Source organism: Manis pentadactyla, chromosome 11 (assembly GCF_030020395.1).
Source record: "Manis pentadactyla isolate mManPen7 chromosome 11, mManPen7.hap1, whole genome shotgun sequence".
NCBI classification, from domain to species: Eukaryota; Metazoa; Chordata; class Mammalia; order Pholidota; family Manidae; genus Manis; species Manis pentadactyla.
The window spans coordinates 111531616-111547233 of NC_080029.1; the positions used below are offsets into that span (position 1 = coordinate 111531616).

Below are 15618 nucleotides of genomic sequence, written 5' to 3' on the forward strand. Positions count from 1 at the left end.
GCAGGTCTGTAATCCCTCCTTCATCTCTGCCTCTGCCCAGAGCACTGGGCAAAGCTCTTTATATAGTGACTCAGTCAGTAATAGCTCATTGCCTAGGGTGTGGAAGCAATAGCCTAGCAGCAGGCCAGTTACACCATCAAGTAGTTTGTTCAGGTGAGGATCCTGGCCATAGGAACTTCAATTTTCCTCACACTTATTAATTTAGATAATTTTTTTTCTCCTTTTAAGACTATTAGAACCAAGCAAAATGTAGGGTTAGATTGACTGAAGGACTTTTAGAATTTTAAACTTAAGAACATGAAATGAAAAACATTTAGTAATTAGAAGATAGTACCCTAAAGATTCTATTAGCAAATGTTCATTTCTGCTGTGGGGTTAATTCCATTTACTAGAGAGAATTATCAAAATATTTTTGTAGCTCCAGCTATATGTATGTGACAGAATAGTTTAGATATCCAGGTCTCAGTTCCTGTTGGGCCTCTAATTGCAGAGGGAATAAACAACCCGAGCACTCTGAATAGCACATTGTAGTAGTAAACGCTTATGATGACCGTGGAAGCCCCCCAGGAACTAGTGCTAGCTGAGTAAATAAGCAGTCGAGTGGGAATATACAGTGTTTTAATAAGTGTCCAAGTGATCCCCTTTAGGTATTTTGTTAATAAAACAGTAAACTGAAAGAATGGGCCCAGTTCCATGAATCTATGTTTTGTGCACCATGATAGCCCTGGTGCCTAGAACAGTGCCTGGCCCATAGTGGGCACTGAATAAATACATGTTGTATTGACTAATGAAAGAGGGGAGGAAGAAAATGAGTGTAAGAGAAAATACAAAGCCAGAGGAAGAAATAATGTAGAAAAGTGAGGAAGAGTGCATTTTAAAACATAGTCAGGTACCCAGGAAACTTGGATAAAGGTGGTCACTGTTTGTTGCTTTGCTTCACTTTCCCACCTGATAGTACAGCCCACTAAAGGCTGTGACTTAATTCATCTATGTATCTGGAGACCATAGCACATAGTGGCTATCATTTATTGAAAAGCTATTGTTTGCAAAGCTCTGTTCTTCCCTGCAACAACTATGGGGTGTGATTATCCCGATCTTAGAAATAAAGGAAACAGGAGCTCAGAGAGCTTAAATAGCTTGCTGAAAACTACAGTATGGGGCTGGGATTCCAACTCAGGATGTGTGACTCACGAGTTCATATACATAATCTTCAGGCCAAACTGTCTAGGTGCTTGTAAATGTGTGTCAAATGTTTAAAAAAAATAGTAGTTATCAGAAAGAAGCCACTAAGGAGATAGCTTTGAACTATATCTTAAATAAAAGTAAGATTTGTGGGGAAATGGATAGGGGTGGTGATAAAGGATAGAGTGTTCAGGTAAGGGGGTGTCTTGCCAGTGGGTTTCAGCCCCGGGCAAGTTCACTGTGGATTCAATGAGACCAAAAAATGACAATGGAACATTCTTGGGGCGAAAGGGATTATACCCAACTTTATTCCCATGGTGCAGGTCAATCACTAGAATCCCGTCCAGTCAGAGTCTGCATTCTACAAGCCGGTCTCTGCCTCTGGCCTCTACCCGCAGAGCTGTCTTAGTCTCTGTACTCAGTGCTGCCACCACTCAAGACTGTGCTGTCCTGCAGCCTTGCAGCCATGCCACCGTGTCACCCACAGCATTGGGCGGAGCTCTTTATATAGAGTCAGAAGCAACATATTGCCCATATGTGTGTAGTGAGCTAACCGACCAGGGCCAGGTGAGAATCCTGGCCATAGGAACCTTCACTTTCTCCACAGGGGGTCAATCAGTTAAAAAAAAAAAGTAAAAACACAGAGGCATAAACAGAGTATAAGAGTTCTGGGTTTCTGCCAAATAGGATATATTTGGTCTTTCCATCAAAGATAATATTTAGCAGGAAAGGGCCTTGGAAACAGAAATAGGGACCTAGAATTTGGAAGAAAATTCAGGGCTAATGGTATCTTGAGACTGCTTGTCCAAAACTCACAGAATAAAGCTGTTCTGAATGAGCATGAACTGAAAATTCCATTAAGTAAGAACATTTTCCAAGTGGCTGAACTCTAGGGCTTGACCACAGGAGCATGACTGGCTGGTTTCAGTATTCACGGGGATGTATAAAAGAGAAGGGTAAACATGAGCTGACAAACAAATAACATTAATGTGTCCCCTTTTTTTTGACATTTGATTGAATCTAGGTTTTAGAAAAACCTTGGAATATAAACATTTCTGCTTGTGTAAATCATAGTTTCTACCTTGGTTTTTTCTGACATAAACATAACTCTTTAGTGGTCTCAACTCTACATGGTCATATCACCTAGCATCCATCCTCAGGGGGGCTTCCCTGGTTAGGATTGTCACTGGGATTAAAATAAATCATTTTAGGTTAGTGTTCCATAATCCCAAAGTTTCTTTAGAAAAAATCCTACTTTGTACTTGAAAGCATTTACCATCACTTACTGAAATGGCATACCATCACTAGGTGTAACAACTTGCTTTCTTCCAACCACAACAGTTATGTCTTTAATATTGTTTTGTGTGTTTTTGGCTTTGTATAAATGAAATAATATGCATTTTCCCACAAAATGCTTTTCCTTCCTGTCTTGTCTGAGGGTTTCAGCCACCAGCAGGTTCACTATGAATTCACTGAGACCAAGAAATGACAGCAGAACATTCTTGGGGTAAAAGGGCTTATACCCAGCTTTATTTTCATAGCAGTAGGTTGAACACTAGAATCACGACTGCATCCAACAGTCTGCAGGTCTGTAATCTACCTCCGTCTCTGCCATTTCTTGGTCTCACTGAATCCATAGTGAACTTGCTGGGGGCTGAAACCCTTGGGCAAGTCACTGAGTTACCATTCAGGCAGATGTGTGTCAAGGTCCTGCTTCTGTCAGATGGTGGTTGAACTCTCTCACAGTGGTGAGGTGTACCCCAGGAGCCTGTGTATCCTGACCAGGTGCTCAGTGGGCTTTGGCATCTGTTGTCTATATGACTGGGCACTAATGGATGACTGTCTTTCAGCTTTCATGACGCTGGTTATCATATTGCTGCACATGTTCTGGGGCATTGTATTTTTTGATGGCTGTGAGAAGAGAAAGTGGTATGCCCTTCTTGTAGTTCTTCTGACCCATCTGCTGGTGTCAGCCCTGGTGAGTATTGCCACCCTGCTCAGACTGTTTTTTGGAACTCAAGTCCATATACCTAAAATGGTAGATTCCACTCTAAATGAAATACATGCTTGTGGGAAAATGAAATTCAGAAAAATTGTTTAAAAGAGTGAATGAATGATAAAATCATCAAAGTCCTACTACAGAAAGGCAGCAGCTATTAATTTGTTGGTAAATCTCATTAAAGATATCTTTGTATCTTCCTTTTATTGGGTATAGTCAAACATAAAATAGTCTTGCATTATGCTTATCTTTCATAACACATCTTAAACAATTTCCATGTTATCCTATACATATAAATTATTATGGCTTTATATCATTACATAAAAATTATAGTTTGCTTAACTGATCACTTCCGTTTCTACTTTTGGTTATTATAATGTTGTCTTGAACATCTTTATACATGAAACTTTTTCAATGTTGTTTAGTTTCCAATGAATGGAATTTTGAAGTCAAATGATGTAAATATTTTTAAAGCCCTTGATGCAAATTGTTAAAATACTCTCCTCAAGGGTTGTACTGTTTTTACTCATTCTTATCACTACCAAGAGTGCCCATTTCATTACTGACATTATAATAATGACAGTTTTCAAAAGAAAATTAAAAAGAAAACTTGATATATTTTTTAAGCACTATTTAATGCTTTGGGTCTGACTTTTATTGTAACTTGTCATAAATTTACATCAGAATAATCCCCACTGCTGCCTTGTCCAGAACCTTATCATTTCTCACCAAAAGTATTGAAAAAGTTCCTTCTGATGGTACCTGCCTCATGTTCTCCTCCTTTCCATCCATTTAGAGTTTATATCAGGTTTTCTTATATTAGGTTCCTTATCCTCTGATTCATCTAAAGTGCAATATTATTGCCTCCCCTACCTAAAATCTTTCAGTGGTGCAGGATACTAAAGTAACCCTTAATATGATTATTATGGTCTGAGTTCATTCTCCTCGGTTCTTGTCCCTGCTGCAACAAAGAATTGAAAGGCAGGGTCACAGTAGCGAAGCAGAGTGAAAGTTTTATGTGAATATACTCCATGGGAGGAGCGGGCCAGAGTCAAGGTAGACAAAGGTACCAAACTTTTAGGCGGGAGGCTTTATATTGCATTCTGGCTAGGAGGCGCCTCTTTGGCCGACAAGGTGGGGTTGATTTACAGGTCCAACTACCTAGCCATCCCTCTCAGTGAGCACGTCCTTTCCCGGGCTGAGGGGTGGTTCGGGCAGTTCTTAGTTCTGTTCAGTTGTGCCCTCATTGGGACCTAGTTGGGAAGGAAGTTCCCTCCCCGCAAAGCCTTTGTAGTCTTCCCATGGGAGCCGCTACCTGGGCAGAGTTCGGGTGGCTTCTTCTTTGGGGCCTATCTTCCCCTTTCTTAGCTGCTCATGCTGTCTTTCTACCTAACATTCCTCCCATGATGGCAACTCTGTAAAGCCAAATCCTCCTGGAAAGGAGACTGGAGAGAGAATACTTTAAAATATTAATAGCATTTATCTCTGGGTGGAGTCTTTTGTTCTTATTTGGCAAGTTCTAAATTATCTATAGCATACACTTTTGTCATCAGAAACAAAGCTAGAAACATGGAAGTCATTCTTGGCCTCTCTTCCCCTCACGTTCCATCCATCATCAGCAAGTCGTGTCAGTTACCGCCATCCTGCTCTCCATCTCAGCCACCACGCTGATCTACGTCACCACCCTGTACTCTCCTCATCCAGGACAAAATCTGCCTGTCTCCCTGCTTTCACCATAGCCTCTTTTAATCCGTCTCTGTAGTTTTAAACACCTAAATCAAGTCGTTCAGCTTCCCTACCTAAAACCCTTCTGCGACGTGCATTACACTGATAAAAGACCACACGTCTTCCCAACGTGCTGCATAGCGGCCCCCTACCTCCCACTCTGACCTCCTCTCGTGTGCTGCCCCTCTATCTATACCCATCATTAATATGGACTCTTCTCAGGTTCTCAGCTGCCCTAAGCATTTTGCCCTCTGATCCTCCACCCGCTCTGGCGCAGTCTGCACAAGGCTGGCTTGCTTCCCCTCCGATGCGTCTTAGTTTAAATACCACTCCCTCGGGGCCTTCTTTGACCACCCTAAGTAATTCACCTTGTTCTTACCTATCCTAGCACCATCACAGTGATAATTATTCTGTCTTTGCATTCATCAGGGTTTGTAATTGTTAATTTGTTTCTCCATTCTTCCTTACTAGCATGTAAGCTCCATTAGGATAGATAGTTTGGACTTCATTATCATGTACCGTGGTACCTCTTGGCATCCTATTAGTGTTTTTTAAATGAACTTTGGGAACCCATAGTAATCGTGAGCTGAAAAAGAGTGGCTGTTCCCATGACTACTAAGGATTCCTACTAAGGTGTCTTGGACTTGTCTCACTTTCTTGTAAATTCTAAGAGCCTTTTAACACAAATGATTGTAAACTGGGCTAGGTTACATAATATGTGTTTTCTTTTGGGGATTTCGTTAGGTTCTGGCCTCTCATTACCTTCTAGGGTTGTCGTCTGGATACAGGAAAACACAGACCTGCACACTCATGTCTGTTGGCGAGGTCAGGCCTGTGTGTCTTTGTGGGTCTTGGTGCTCTTCAACACATGACACGCATTACATGTCTGGTGAAACATACACCCCGGCTACTATAAGTATTACATATTTTCCTTTATCTTTGATTACTCCACCTGTTTAATAAGCTTGCTGTTTTTACACAAGCTGATTTATTTTTTCCTTTGCAGACCTTCATAAACCCTCATTATGGGATAAATCTGGTGTTAGCATATATAACCATGGTGCTCATGGGCACCTGGGCATTCTTTGTTGCTGGGGGCAGCTGCCGAAGCCTGAAACTCTGCCTGCTCTGCCAAGACAAGGACTTCCTCCTTTCCAGCCAGCGCTCTAGATAACCTCTGAGAACCAGCACCTATGAAACAGTAAGCTGTGTCTTTAGAGGAAGCGCAACTGTGCCTTTTTCTAAAACTCCCCTTTCCTAGTGGAATTTAGAAAAAAAACAAAACTGTCTAGATACAGTATGGCTTTTCTACAACAGCCCTCTGAAAGAGATAACATCAGTGGTGCGCATCCTGGCTGCACATTAGAATCACACGGGGAAACAAAGAATTCTCATTTCTGGGCTCCATCCTCCAGATTTAATTGGTCTGGGCATTTGTTAATTTTTGAAAGCTTTCCACATGACTCTGATGTGCAGCCAGGTTGAGAAACATCAGTGTTCAAATGGGAACTTCCTGAGAACATCATCATTGAATAAGAATCAGATGTTTAGCTCTCTTGTGCTGAGCAAGTAAATATGTGTCAAATCCTGGTTAGCCTTTGTCTTTTTAAGTTTTGAAGTCACAAAAGGCTAAAGGGCTGTCATCTCTGTGAACTGTTTTCATATACTTCACTAGTACCCTATTTTATGAGAATATGCTTCTAAATGCAATGATAAATTGCACTGACTTACTATGATAATTTAGCCAGACTAAGCTGTAGATTAATAAACTATTTTTCTTTAGTTTTTACATTCTAGATTTTGGTTTTGAAGGACTTTACATTGTTTTTGAGCATAGATTCAGTTTCTTTAACCAAAAACCAATTATTTTCTGATTTCCTGGGAAGGTATTGTAAAACCAAGAATTTTTGTGCACTTCTATAAGTCTTCCCTGGGCTTAAGAGTTTTCCTGGCCTCTGCCCCAAGGCAGTGTTTACCAGCTGAGTGCTAGTTGCTGGGCTAGTTGTTCTCTGAGTATCTCTGCAGTTTGCTGACTGAGGTACCCTGGGGCAGGCCTCACTGGAGCTGGTGGAAGTTTACCAGCAGCAGGAGGAAAACAAGCCAGTAGGATGGTGTTGGCGCTTTAAATTTGCTTCTGTGATACTTAACCAGCACTTACCCTCAAAAGGTGTAATGTAAGATGTATGTCTTAAACTGCTAAATTCATGTTTATACTTAATAAGATCTAATAAATAACTCTATGTTTTGGTCAAGTTACAGCATTCCCTTTATAGAAAAACCCAGTTGTTTGTTCAGTTTCTAAATAACCCTTTTTATTTCCTTTATAAAGAGGAAATGTCAGTGAATTGTGCCTTTACTAACTAGAAATTGTTCCCAGTTGATAGCTTTTAGGGAGTTGAGGGTGTGAAATGGAAATTCTCTACACATGAATGTGGTAATCTCTGTGGATCCCATATGTGCAGCAAAACATCCAAAAGAAATAGGAGCAGCAGCGAGAGGTTCCCATCAGTGCCGTGAGAGCTGGAAGATTCTGAGCGCATGTGGTAGGGAAAAATGACGAGCATGTTTAAAATGAAAATCTGGCCAGTATTTTGGGCTAGTCACACATCATTCCAGGGACCAGAACTTTACACATGAACCAGACCTTTATCAATGAAATCCCCTTTCTATGTTTAAATCACTAGAATTTCTAAATCTAGGGATTCAAGGAGTAGGGTTTCTAGAAGGTACTGAACAGTCTCATAAGCAATTGAAATTATTCCCCTAAAGTTTACTTCAGCACTAATACCCATGCTTCCGCTGGGTTTGCAATTTTTCTTCTTTGTACATGGTTTTCCTTAGACTAGAAGAATCATAGGAAGAGTGGAGGACGTAAAGACCAAACAGTGAAATTTACTGTGCAGAGTTGAGGGAAACAAGATAGCCAGTGAACTGGGCTCTATTCCTGTTGGGACATAGTGTTCTTCGATGAATAGAGTAAGAAAAGTATATACTTGGTTATTACTATTGACTTATGCATCTCTTGAATGAGTGGTCTGATAAAATACTTGCTGATCTATAAAGTGTCAAAAAATCTGAGAATATTAATATTACTCACACATGAGCTCTGAGGATGTCCTCTGTGCATTAATAGATTAATATTAAGTAAAGAAGTTGGGATATTGTAAAATCTCTTTTCTAAAAACTCAGGTGAGAAGAAAATTTTCTTTGGTGATGAGACTGTTGTCTTAGTTCAGAAAATTATCAATAATCCTTGACAAACTAAGGAGCTTTCTAATGCTGATTTCTCTTAAAATGTATTGCCATAGTCAATTAGGCATTACTGTTGAAAATAGCCTTGCTTTACCTGATGCCAAGGAAGCCCAGAGGGAGAGTTTTTTTTTCATCTGTTACCTATAATGAGCTCTCTGAGCCCTCGTATTTTGGGGAGGAGGAGGTGGTGGTGGTGATGTTCTGTGCTCTCCTCTGCACACGGCTTTCTCATTTTGAGGGAAATGTGGGTATATTGACTTGGGATGTGTATATTGTTACAGCATTTGAATATGTTGACATGTGAATAATACATTGATTTTGTTACTCTCTAATAAATTTGTATTTATTTTTAATTCATTTGAATTAGTAGTTGTAACAGGAGAACTTTTGTTAACCTCCATCCTGGCCTTCATGACTGGCAATATAGTAATAGCAACTTTCTTGTAGAGCATCTTAATAAAAACATGGCTAAAAGACATAAATGATGATAACTGCAGACTGCATAGAAATTGGCTTGTGTTCCCAGTGGTAGTATTTTTATTTTGAAGCACATTTCAGTGTTTCCTGAGGGTGGCAGATTCGCATCACAGGTACTAGGTGTTACCCATAGATTCGGTGCAGTATCGCAGCTGCGACAGAAGCTTCCTGCTGCCTGGCAACCCTTCTCACTTGCCTCAAACTAGCCCAGAGACGGATTGGCAGTCAGCGCGGGCCTGAGGGCTCTGAAGCCCAGGGGGCAGTCTGTCGCGGGCAGCAGCACCTGTTCCGTGGGAAGAGCTTCTTGCAAGTCCTAGCTTTTGTGAGCTAAGTCTTTCCGGTCCTCACCATTCCTTACTCCAGGTGGACAAAGTAAATGTCACAACAAAAAATTTTAAAGTGCTTTGTTTGGAGCACTTTAAGATTGCAGTGTTTACATTTCTCATTTACCAACTTTACTTCATTCTCTTGATTTTAGTGTTCAGAGAAGTGGGTCTATCTTATATAGTATGTATCATTTTATATGTTATACTGTTATGTCATACATACTTGTGATATCAGGCCTTGCATTCAATACACAGTGCAGTAAACTCTTCTCAGACCTGTATTTTTTAGTAAACAATAAAAAGATTGTTTGGCACCACTCATTTCCTGTGTCTCCTCTTCTTTGGGATAGTGGATCCTTCGGAATCTGTTGTTATAGTTTTTGTTTTATAAAACTTGGCTGTACATTCTGTTGTTTATGGCTAGTCAGCTCTGAGACTTTCTTCAAAAAGAAATCTTTGTTATAGGATTTTAAATTCATAAGGCCTATTTCATTTGTGTGTCCAGAAACAGTTTGGTGCAGAGAAGTTCCTTGAGGCGTCTTAAAGGAAGTGGAGGAAAATCCTCACAAATCCTAAAACATCACTTTGAAAAATCTGCTAAGTAATTGTAGAATAGTGAATTTATAAAACATAATAGTGGCTAAAGATGAGAGCTCGCTGATGAGGAGAGGACAGTGTAGTTTCTACCCAGTACCCTGAGCAGCCTATAGAGTCCTTTTGGTTTTCCTTCCCTTGGTGAGGAGACAGTGCAGCTAAGGGGTTAGGCTTGGCCTTCACCATTAGCCAGACTACGCAGAGAATTGTTATGGCCTGCAACTCAAAACCATTTGATGCCTGGTCACTCTGGTTTGTAATGAAGCTGCTCCAGGTTAATGTTGACCATTTTATTAAGTGAAATACCCTCAGGGATCGAGGGCTCTTTGGTCCTAACTTGTAAACCAGTGGAAAAGGTATGCATTCCTCAGCCAACAGCCCAGATTTGCATACAACTTTGTTGGCCCTTCTGCACTGGAACTGTGGCTCTAGTTTAATTGCTATTTGTTTGGTATCTAGTTGAAACAGAGATTTCTCTGTGACCAGTCTCAACATATAAGAAACCTCCAATGCAAAAAAGTGTATTTTTTTTACCTTCACCTCATTGGAAATGCCAAATAGAAGGAACCACTCCCTTCCTTATGGTCTCAGTCTCAGTAAAAGAATTGGGAGTTTGACACATTCTGAGGTGACCATAATAGATCATGAGCCCTGAGCAGGTCCTGGCTATAAGGCTCAATCATTTGTAGGTGGTACTTGTTGCTTAACTGTGTGGGTCCCTGTAAATCCTGCTTCTACCTAGTTATAAAATCATATATTTTTCAGTGCTTGAGCAAAATCAGGGATAGAGTTTACAGTGTTTAATCAGGGTTTATCATGCACAGAATACTGTGTTAGATACTTCTAAAAGAGGAAAAGAACAAGATGGTGATCTTTATTCTCAGGGAACATATAATCTAACTGTCCAGATTAAAACATACTTTAAGGCAACTACAAAAAACACTACAAATAATGAAATAATATAGGATAGCTTGAATACATAAGATGATACTTATAGTTTTAGCAGTGGATGAAGGACACATGGGTCAAAGAGGAAAAGGTGGGGATGAGGACTGAACCCTGGGGCACTCTAACTGAGAAATTGGAAAAGGTTGGTGGAGTCGTCCATGGAGGACAGAAGGGGTGGTGTAATGGCCTGCGAGCCAGGGGAAAGTGTCAAATCCTGCCAAGGAATGAGTAAAATGAGGAGTAAGAATTGATCATTGCATATGGAGAGAGGGGATTTGCTGGTGACCTTGATAAAAGGAATTTCAGTGTAGGGGTGAATGCCTAAATTGAGTGGATTATAGAGATTGAGAGGTAAGGAAGTAGACACAGCATATAGAGTACAGAAAACCATGATTAGAGCAGGGGAATGGGATTATAGCCTGAGAAGGATGTTGTGGGGCAAGAGAAGGTGTTTTTCTTTTCTTTGTTCCCTATAATATAGCACTATGACAGCATGTTTGTATAAAGATGGGAATGATTCAGTGGAAAGGGGAAAATTGATGATGCAAGAGATCAGGGGGATAGTTGCTGAAGCAAAGTCCCTGAAGAGGAAATAGAGTGGGGATTTTGGCATTAAATGCTTACATTAGATAAGTAAAAATGTTTAAATTCAATGACTTAAGCAACTAGGAAAAAAGCAAACTAAAGCTAAATAAACAGAAGACAGAAAGTAATGACAAGACTAGAAATCAAATAGAAAGCAGAAAAACAGTGGAGAAAATCCGAACAAAAACTTGGTTCTTTGAGAAAATCAGTAAAATTGATAAGGTTTGGCCATACTGAAAAGGAAAAAAAAGAGAAGGCACAAATTATGAATATCAGGAATGAGAGGAAACATCACTACAGATCTTACATTGTTAAACAAAAAGGGAATAGCATGAATAACAATGCAAACAAATGTAAAACTTAGATGAAATGGATGAATTCCTTTTAAAACAACAAAGCTCAACCAAGAAGAAATAGAAAGCCTGAGTATCCCTATATTTCTTCAGACTGTTTTTTTTCTTAATATGCATTATAATTATTTATTGAAAGCTGGACATGGTGTATTGAAGGACTGAAGTAAAGAGACTTTTAGTGTAAATTTTATGTTACTCTGAGTTAGAGTTGGGCCGCCTTGTTTTTGCCTCTCCTCTTGGCTTTGGGCCTCCCGAGGTGCTCTCTTCAAAGGACGCCTGTGTCTTAAAGCTCTTTTAGCTGTGATCCACTGTTACTATATTGGAGCCCTGTTGATGTGGCAGTAAGGTATGGGGGAGGGAATGCGTCCTATAATCTTAAAATTAAATCTTAGTTTTTTAGTGGGCCTGCATCCCTCAACTGTCTCTTGGCTTATTTTCCACTTAGGTGAGATAGGAAGGCTAAGTTGGGGGCTGGAATGGAAGAAATACCCACAAGGTGCGATAAGGCTCTTATAAGGTATTTTTCCATGGAGAGTATTTCTCCTTTGTTATGGAGAACATTTTAGGGGTATTTTTACCTTGGTACCTTTTTCTTGCCAGAGCCACAAAGGGTTTCACTGTGAAAATCTGGCGAGGTTCCTGGAGGTAAAACCCACCATGGTGTGGGGCTTCTAAGACTTCATGCCAGTCTCAGGAATTTCTCACTCCTAATTCCACACTTAGACTCCAGCAATTTGTCAAAATTGGCATTTAAATGTCCTTACTGGATTATGGCTCCAGTAGCTTCTGCTCTAAGTGGAGTTTATCCCAATACAAGACTAGTTTGACATGCAAATATCTTTGAGGTCACCATCTTAACAAGCAAATCCCAGCTGTGACTCTCTGGATTCACCTCTGTCTCCGGACTTCAGGGTGATCGCTTACCCTGAAACGTCAGTTCTCTAATGGGTGCAAGAAAAATTATTGATTTTCAGTTTTAGTGTTTTGTTGTAAAGATGGGAGTGACAGCTTCTAAGTTCTTTACATGTTGGAGTGAGCCAGAAATCCCCTGTATCTATTAAAGAAATTGGATTTATATTTTTCATAAAGAAAATTCCTGGAAGGCTTCACTGGAGAATTCTACCCAGCATTAAAAAAAAGAAACAATATCAATTCTACCCAAACTCTTCTAGAAAATAGAAGTGATGGCACACTTTCCAATTCATTCTGTGAACATGACCAATCAATACTTAAATAACAAAACCAAAGATACTAGAAAGAAAAAACAAAACAAAATTACAGTCCAGTGTTTATCATGAATATGCATGTGAAAGTCCTCAACAATATTTTAGTAAATTGAATCCAGTAATATATAAATGGTGTAATGCTCATGACCAAGTGGAGTTTATCCCAATACAAGACTGGTTTAACATGCAAATGTCTTTGAGGTCACCATCTTAACAGACTATATTAAACAAGCATGTGATCATATCAAAAAGGCGACCAGTGAATTTAGCAAGGTTATAGGATATGAGGTCAACATACAAAAAATCAATCAGGTTTCTCTATACAAGCAGCAGACAGTTGGAAATTGAAATTGGCTGGCTCTCTAGAACTAGTTTGCTTCTCAAACTATCTGTAGTGAAGAGCTATTAAAAAAATGTCTAATCCATCACAGATCAGTATTTTGTAAAATACAAAAATGAATTATTAAAATGTGCTAAAACTCATTCAAGTTACAAATACAAAATTCTTATTAGAGTCAACATATAAAATTACATTTCAGTAAAAATGGAAAACATTACAAAAATGTACATGTTTATTGATGTGTTTATGGTCAATATAGAGTCACTTATGCTCAAAGCTTTGTTCTGTAAAAACTGAACAAAATGTGAGTAAAAAAGGTGATTCTCCATATTAAATGCCTATTTAAAACACTGAAAGAATACCCAGTATGTAAATAGTTAACATTTTTAATGTGATAAATGAACTTGTATGCTGTTTGTTAATTTACCTTATGTAGATTGGATTGGTAACAGTGCTCATTTCAGAGAATAAAATGTATCTAAATGTTTCTATGTTTACCCCACCAGATACCAAAATATAATCTATAATGATATGAATAGAAAGTTCCAGAACAGGTCCATATAGCTGAGAATCTAGTATATAATTGGCATTTTAAGTCAATGGGGACAGGATCAGCTATTCAATAAATGGGCTGTTTGATGATCTGTTTATATTTAGGGAGGAAAAAAGTAAAGCTAGGTCCTTACCTCACTTTATAAGACAAAATCTAGACATATTAAATTTCAAGTGCAAAATATAAAATCATAAAAGAATTAGAAAAAAATTAGAATAGTTTCATAATCTTAAGGTGGATAGAGTATTTCTCAGCACTATACTGATGGCCACAAATCACAAAGGGGAAAAGTGGACAGATTTGACAACATAAAATTTAAAACTGTATGGCAAAACATACCCTAAACAAAGAAGATAGGGAGAAATATTTTTGGCATGTATTACAAAGAGTTGTCACTTACATAAGAAGTTTCTATAATTTACAAAAGGTGATTTAGTAAAGAAGTGATCAAAGGACACACACAGGTCATTCACAGGAAAAAAATGCAACAGCCAATAAACTAAGTAACTCAACCATTAAAGAGATGCAAAACAGGCAAATCATTTTTAGATTGCCCGTCAAAGATGAAAAAGTTTGATAATACCAAGGAATGTTGAGCATATGTTGGAAACAGCATATCTTGTGAGAAAACAAATTAGTATAACCCTTTTGAGTGGTAATTTAGCAAAATCTATTATATCTATACAATTTTGAGATATGCATATTTTGAACCAGCGGTTTTTCTAGGAATTTATCCTTTAGAAATACATCCATGTACACAAGGATCTTGTAATAGTCTTGTAAACATGAGGAATTTGCAATAAATATCTATCAATAAAGCTTTGCCTCAAAGAGCAGAACACTCCACAACCATTAAAAACAATGAGGATATTTGGAATAAGTTAGAAAAGAAAAGCAGGATAGAGGGCATTCTTCCACTTGACAAGTATTCCTTACATCAGACATTGTGCCAAACACTGAGAATGCAAGAGTGAATATAAGTATGATCCTGGCCCTTGCAGAGCATACAGTATACATCCTATCAGTCCATTTTATTAAACATTTAAAAATGAACATAAAATATGCACACATACTCATAAAGGCTGGAAAGTTAAAACTAAATTGTCAGCAGTGACTATTTTAGGAGTTAGGATTATGGGGGATTTTTGGCTTTATACATAATTCAAATATATATTTTTAATGAGCATATATTATTTATGGAACCAGACAAAACCATAATCTAAGCACTTCTATGATTTCTCGTTTTCTCTACTAGAAAGTGTGCATCATTTGAGACCTTTCACAATCTGATCCCAACCACTTCTCCTGCCCCCCCTCCCCACTCTGTTCTGTCTTCCCAGATACTCTCAGAGCACATCCATGAGGCCTCTACTTCTGCTGGACTTTCACACCTTCAACCAGAAAACATCCTAATCTTCCTTCAGTGTCCTGCTCAGATTGTCACCCTCTGTGGTATCTTTCTTGATTAGACTCAGAAAAGCAAGTGGTTTTCTCCACTGTGATCCCTTAGCATATCTCTTTTTTTTTAGCATATCTTTTCTAAATCAAGGAATAATTTACATACAATAAAATAAAATTTGAAGTGTACAACTGGATGAGTTTTGACAAAGTGTACACCATGTAACCACCACCCTATTTCCTTTTCCCCAGATGGTTCCCTTGTGTACCTTTCTAGTCAATCCATCCCACCTTCCACAGAGGCAACCAGTGCTTCCAACTTCGAACACCATAGATTAGTTTTGCTTGTTTTGAACTTCATTATAAATGGAATAACATAAAATGTACTCTCTTGTGTCTGACTTTTTTCACCCAACATAATTTTCTGTTTCATGCATGTTTTTGTGCATATCAATAATTTGCAACTTTTTGCTCAATAGTATTCCATCTTATGAACATACAATTTGTTTAGACATTCTTTTGTTGATAGACACACAGCATTCTTCATACCACTCTTCTATATATTATGATGAGTGGTTTCTGTCTGTCTTCCCAAACGAGATTGTAGTACCAGTGATCACTGAATATAGGAACTCTGTTGAAATCATGGTTGGATCCCCA

The 15618-nt window shown here is 38.7% G+C and overlaps 1 protein-coding gene across 4 annotated transcripts in view; it reads left to right on the plus strand.

Moving 5' to 3' along the window:
- Positions 1 to 15618, plus strand: part of APH1B (aph-1 homolog B, gamma-secretase subunit) — a 53463-nt gene that overhangs the window by 17529 nt on the left and 20316 nt on the right. Inside the window, exons 5-7 of one of the 4 annotated variants that reach the window (XM_036903090.2) lie at positions 3033 to 3160; positions 5913 to 6107; positions 14901 to 15373. The exons of 2 other annotated variants lie outside the window; for them this stretch is intronic. In XM_036903090.2, the coding sequence (XP_036758985.1) occupies positions 3033 to 3160; positions 5913 to 6080 (296 nt within the window). In that variant the 3' untranslated portion in view covers positions 6081 to 6107; positions 14901 to 15373. Of the gene's footprint in view, positions 1 to 3032; positions 3161 to 5912; positions 6108 to 8528; positions 9283 to 14900; positions 15374 to 15618 lie in introns of those variants that run through there. One more of the 4 variants, XM_036903089.2, reaches the window with a different exon arrangement.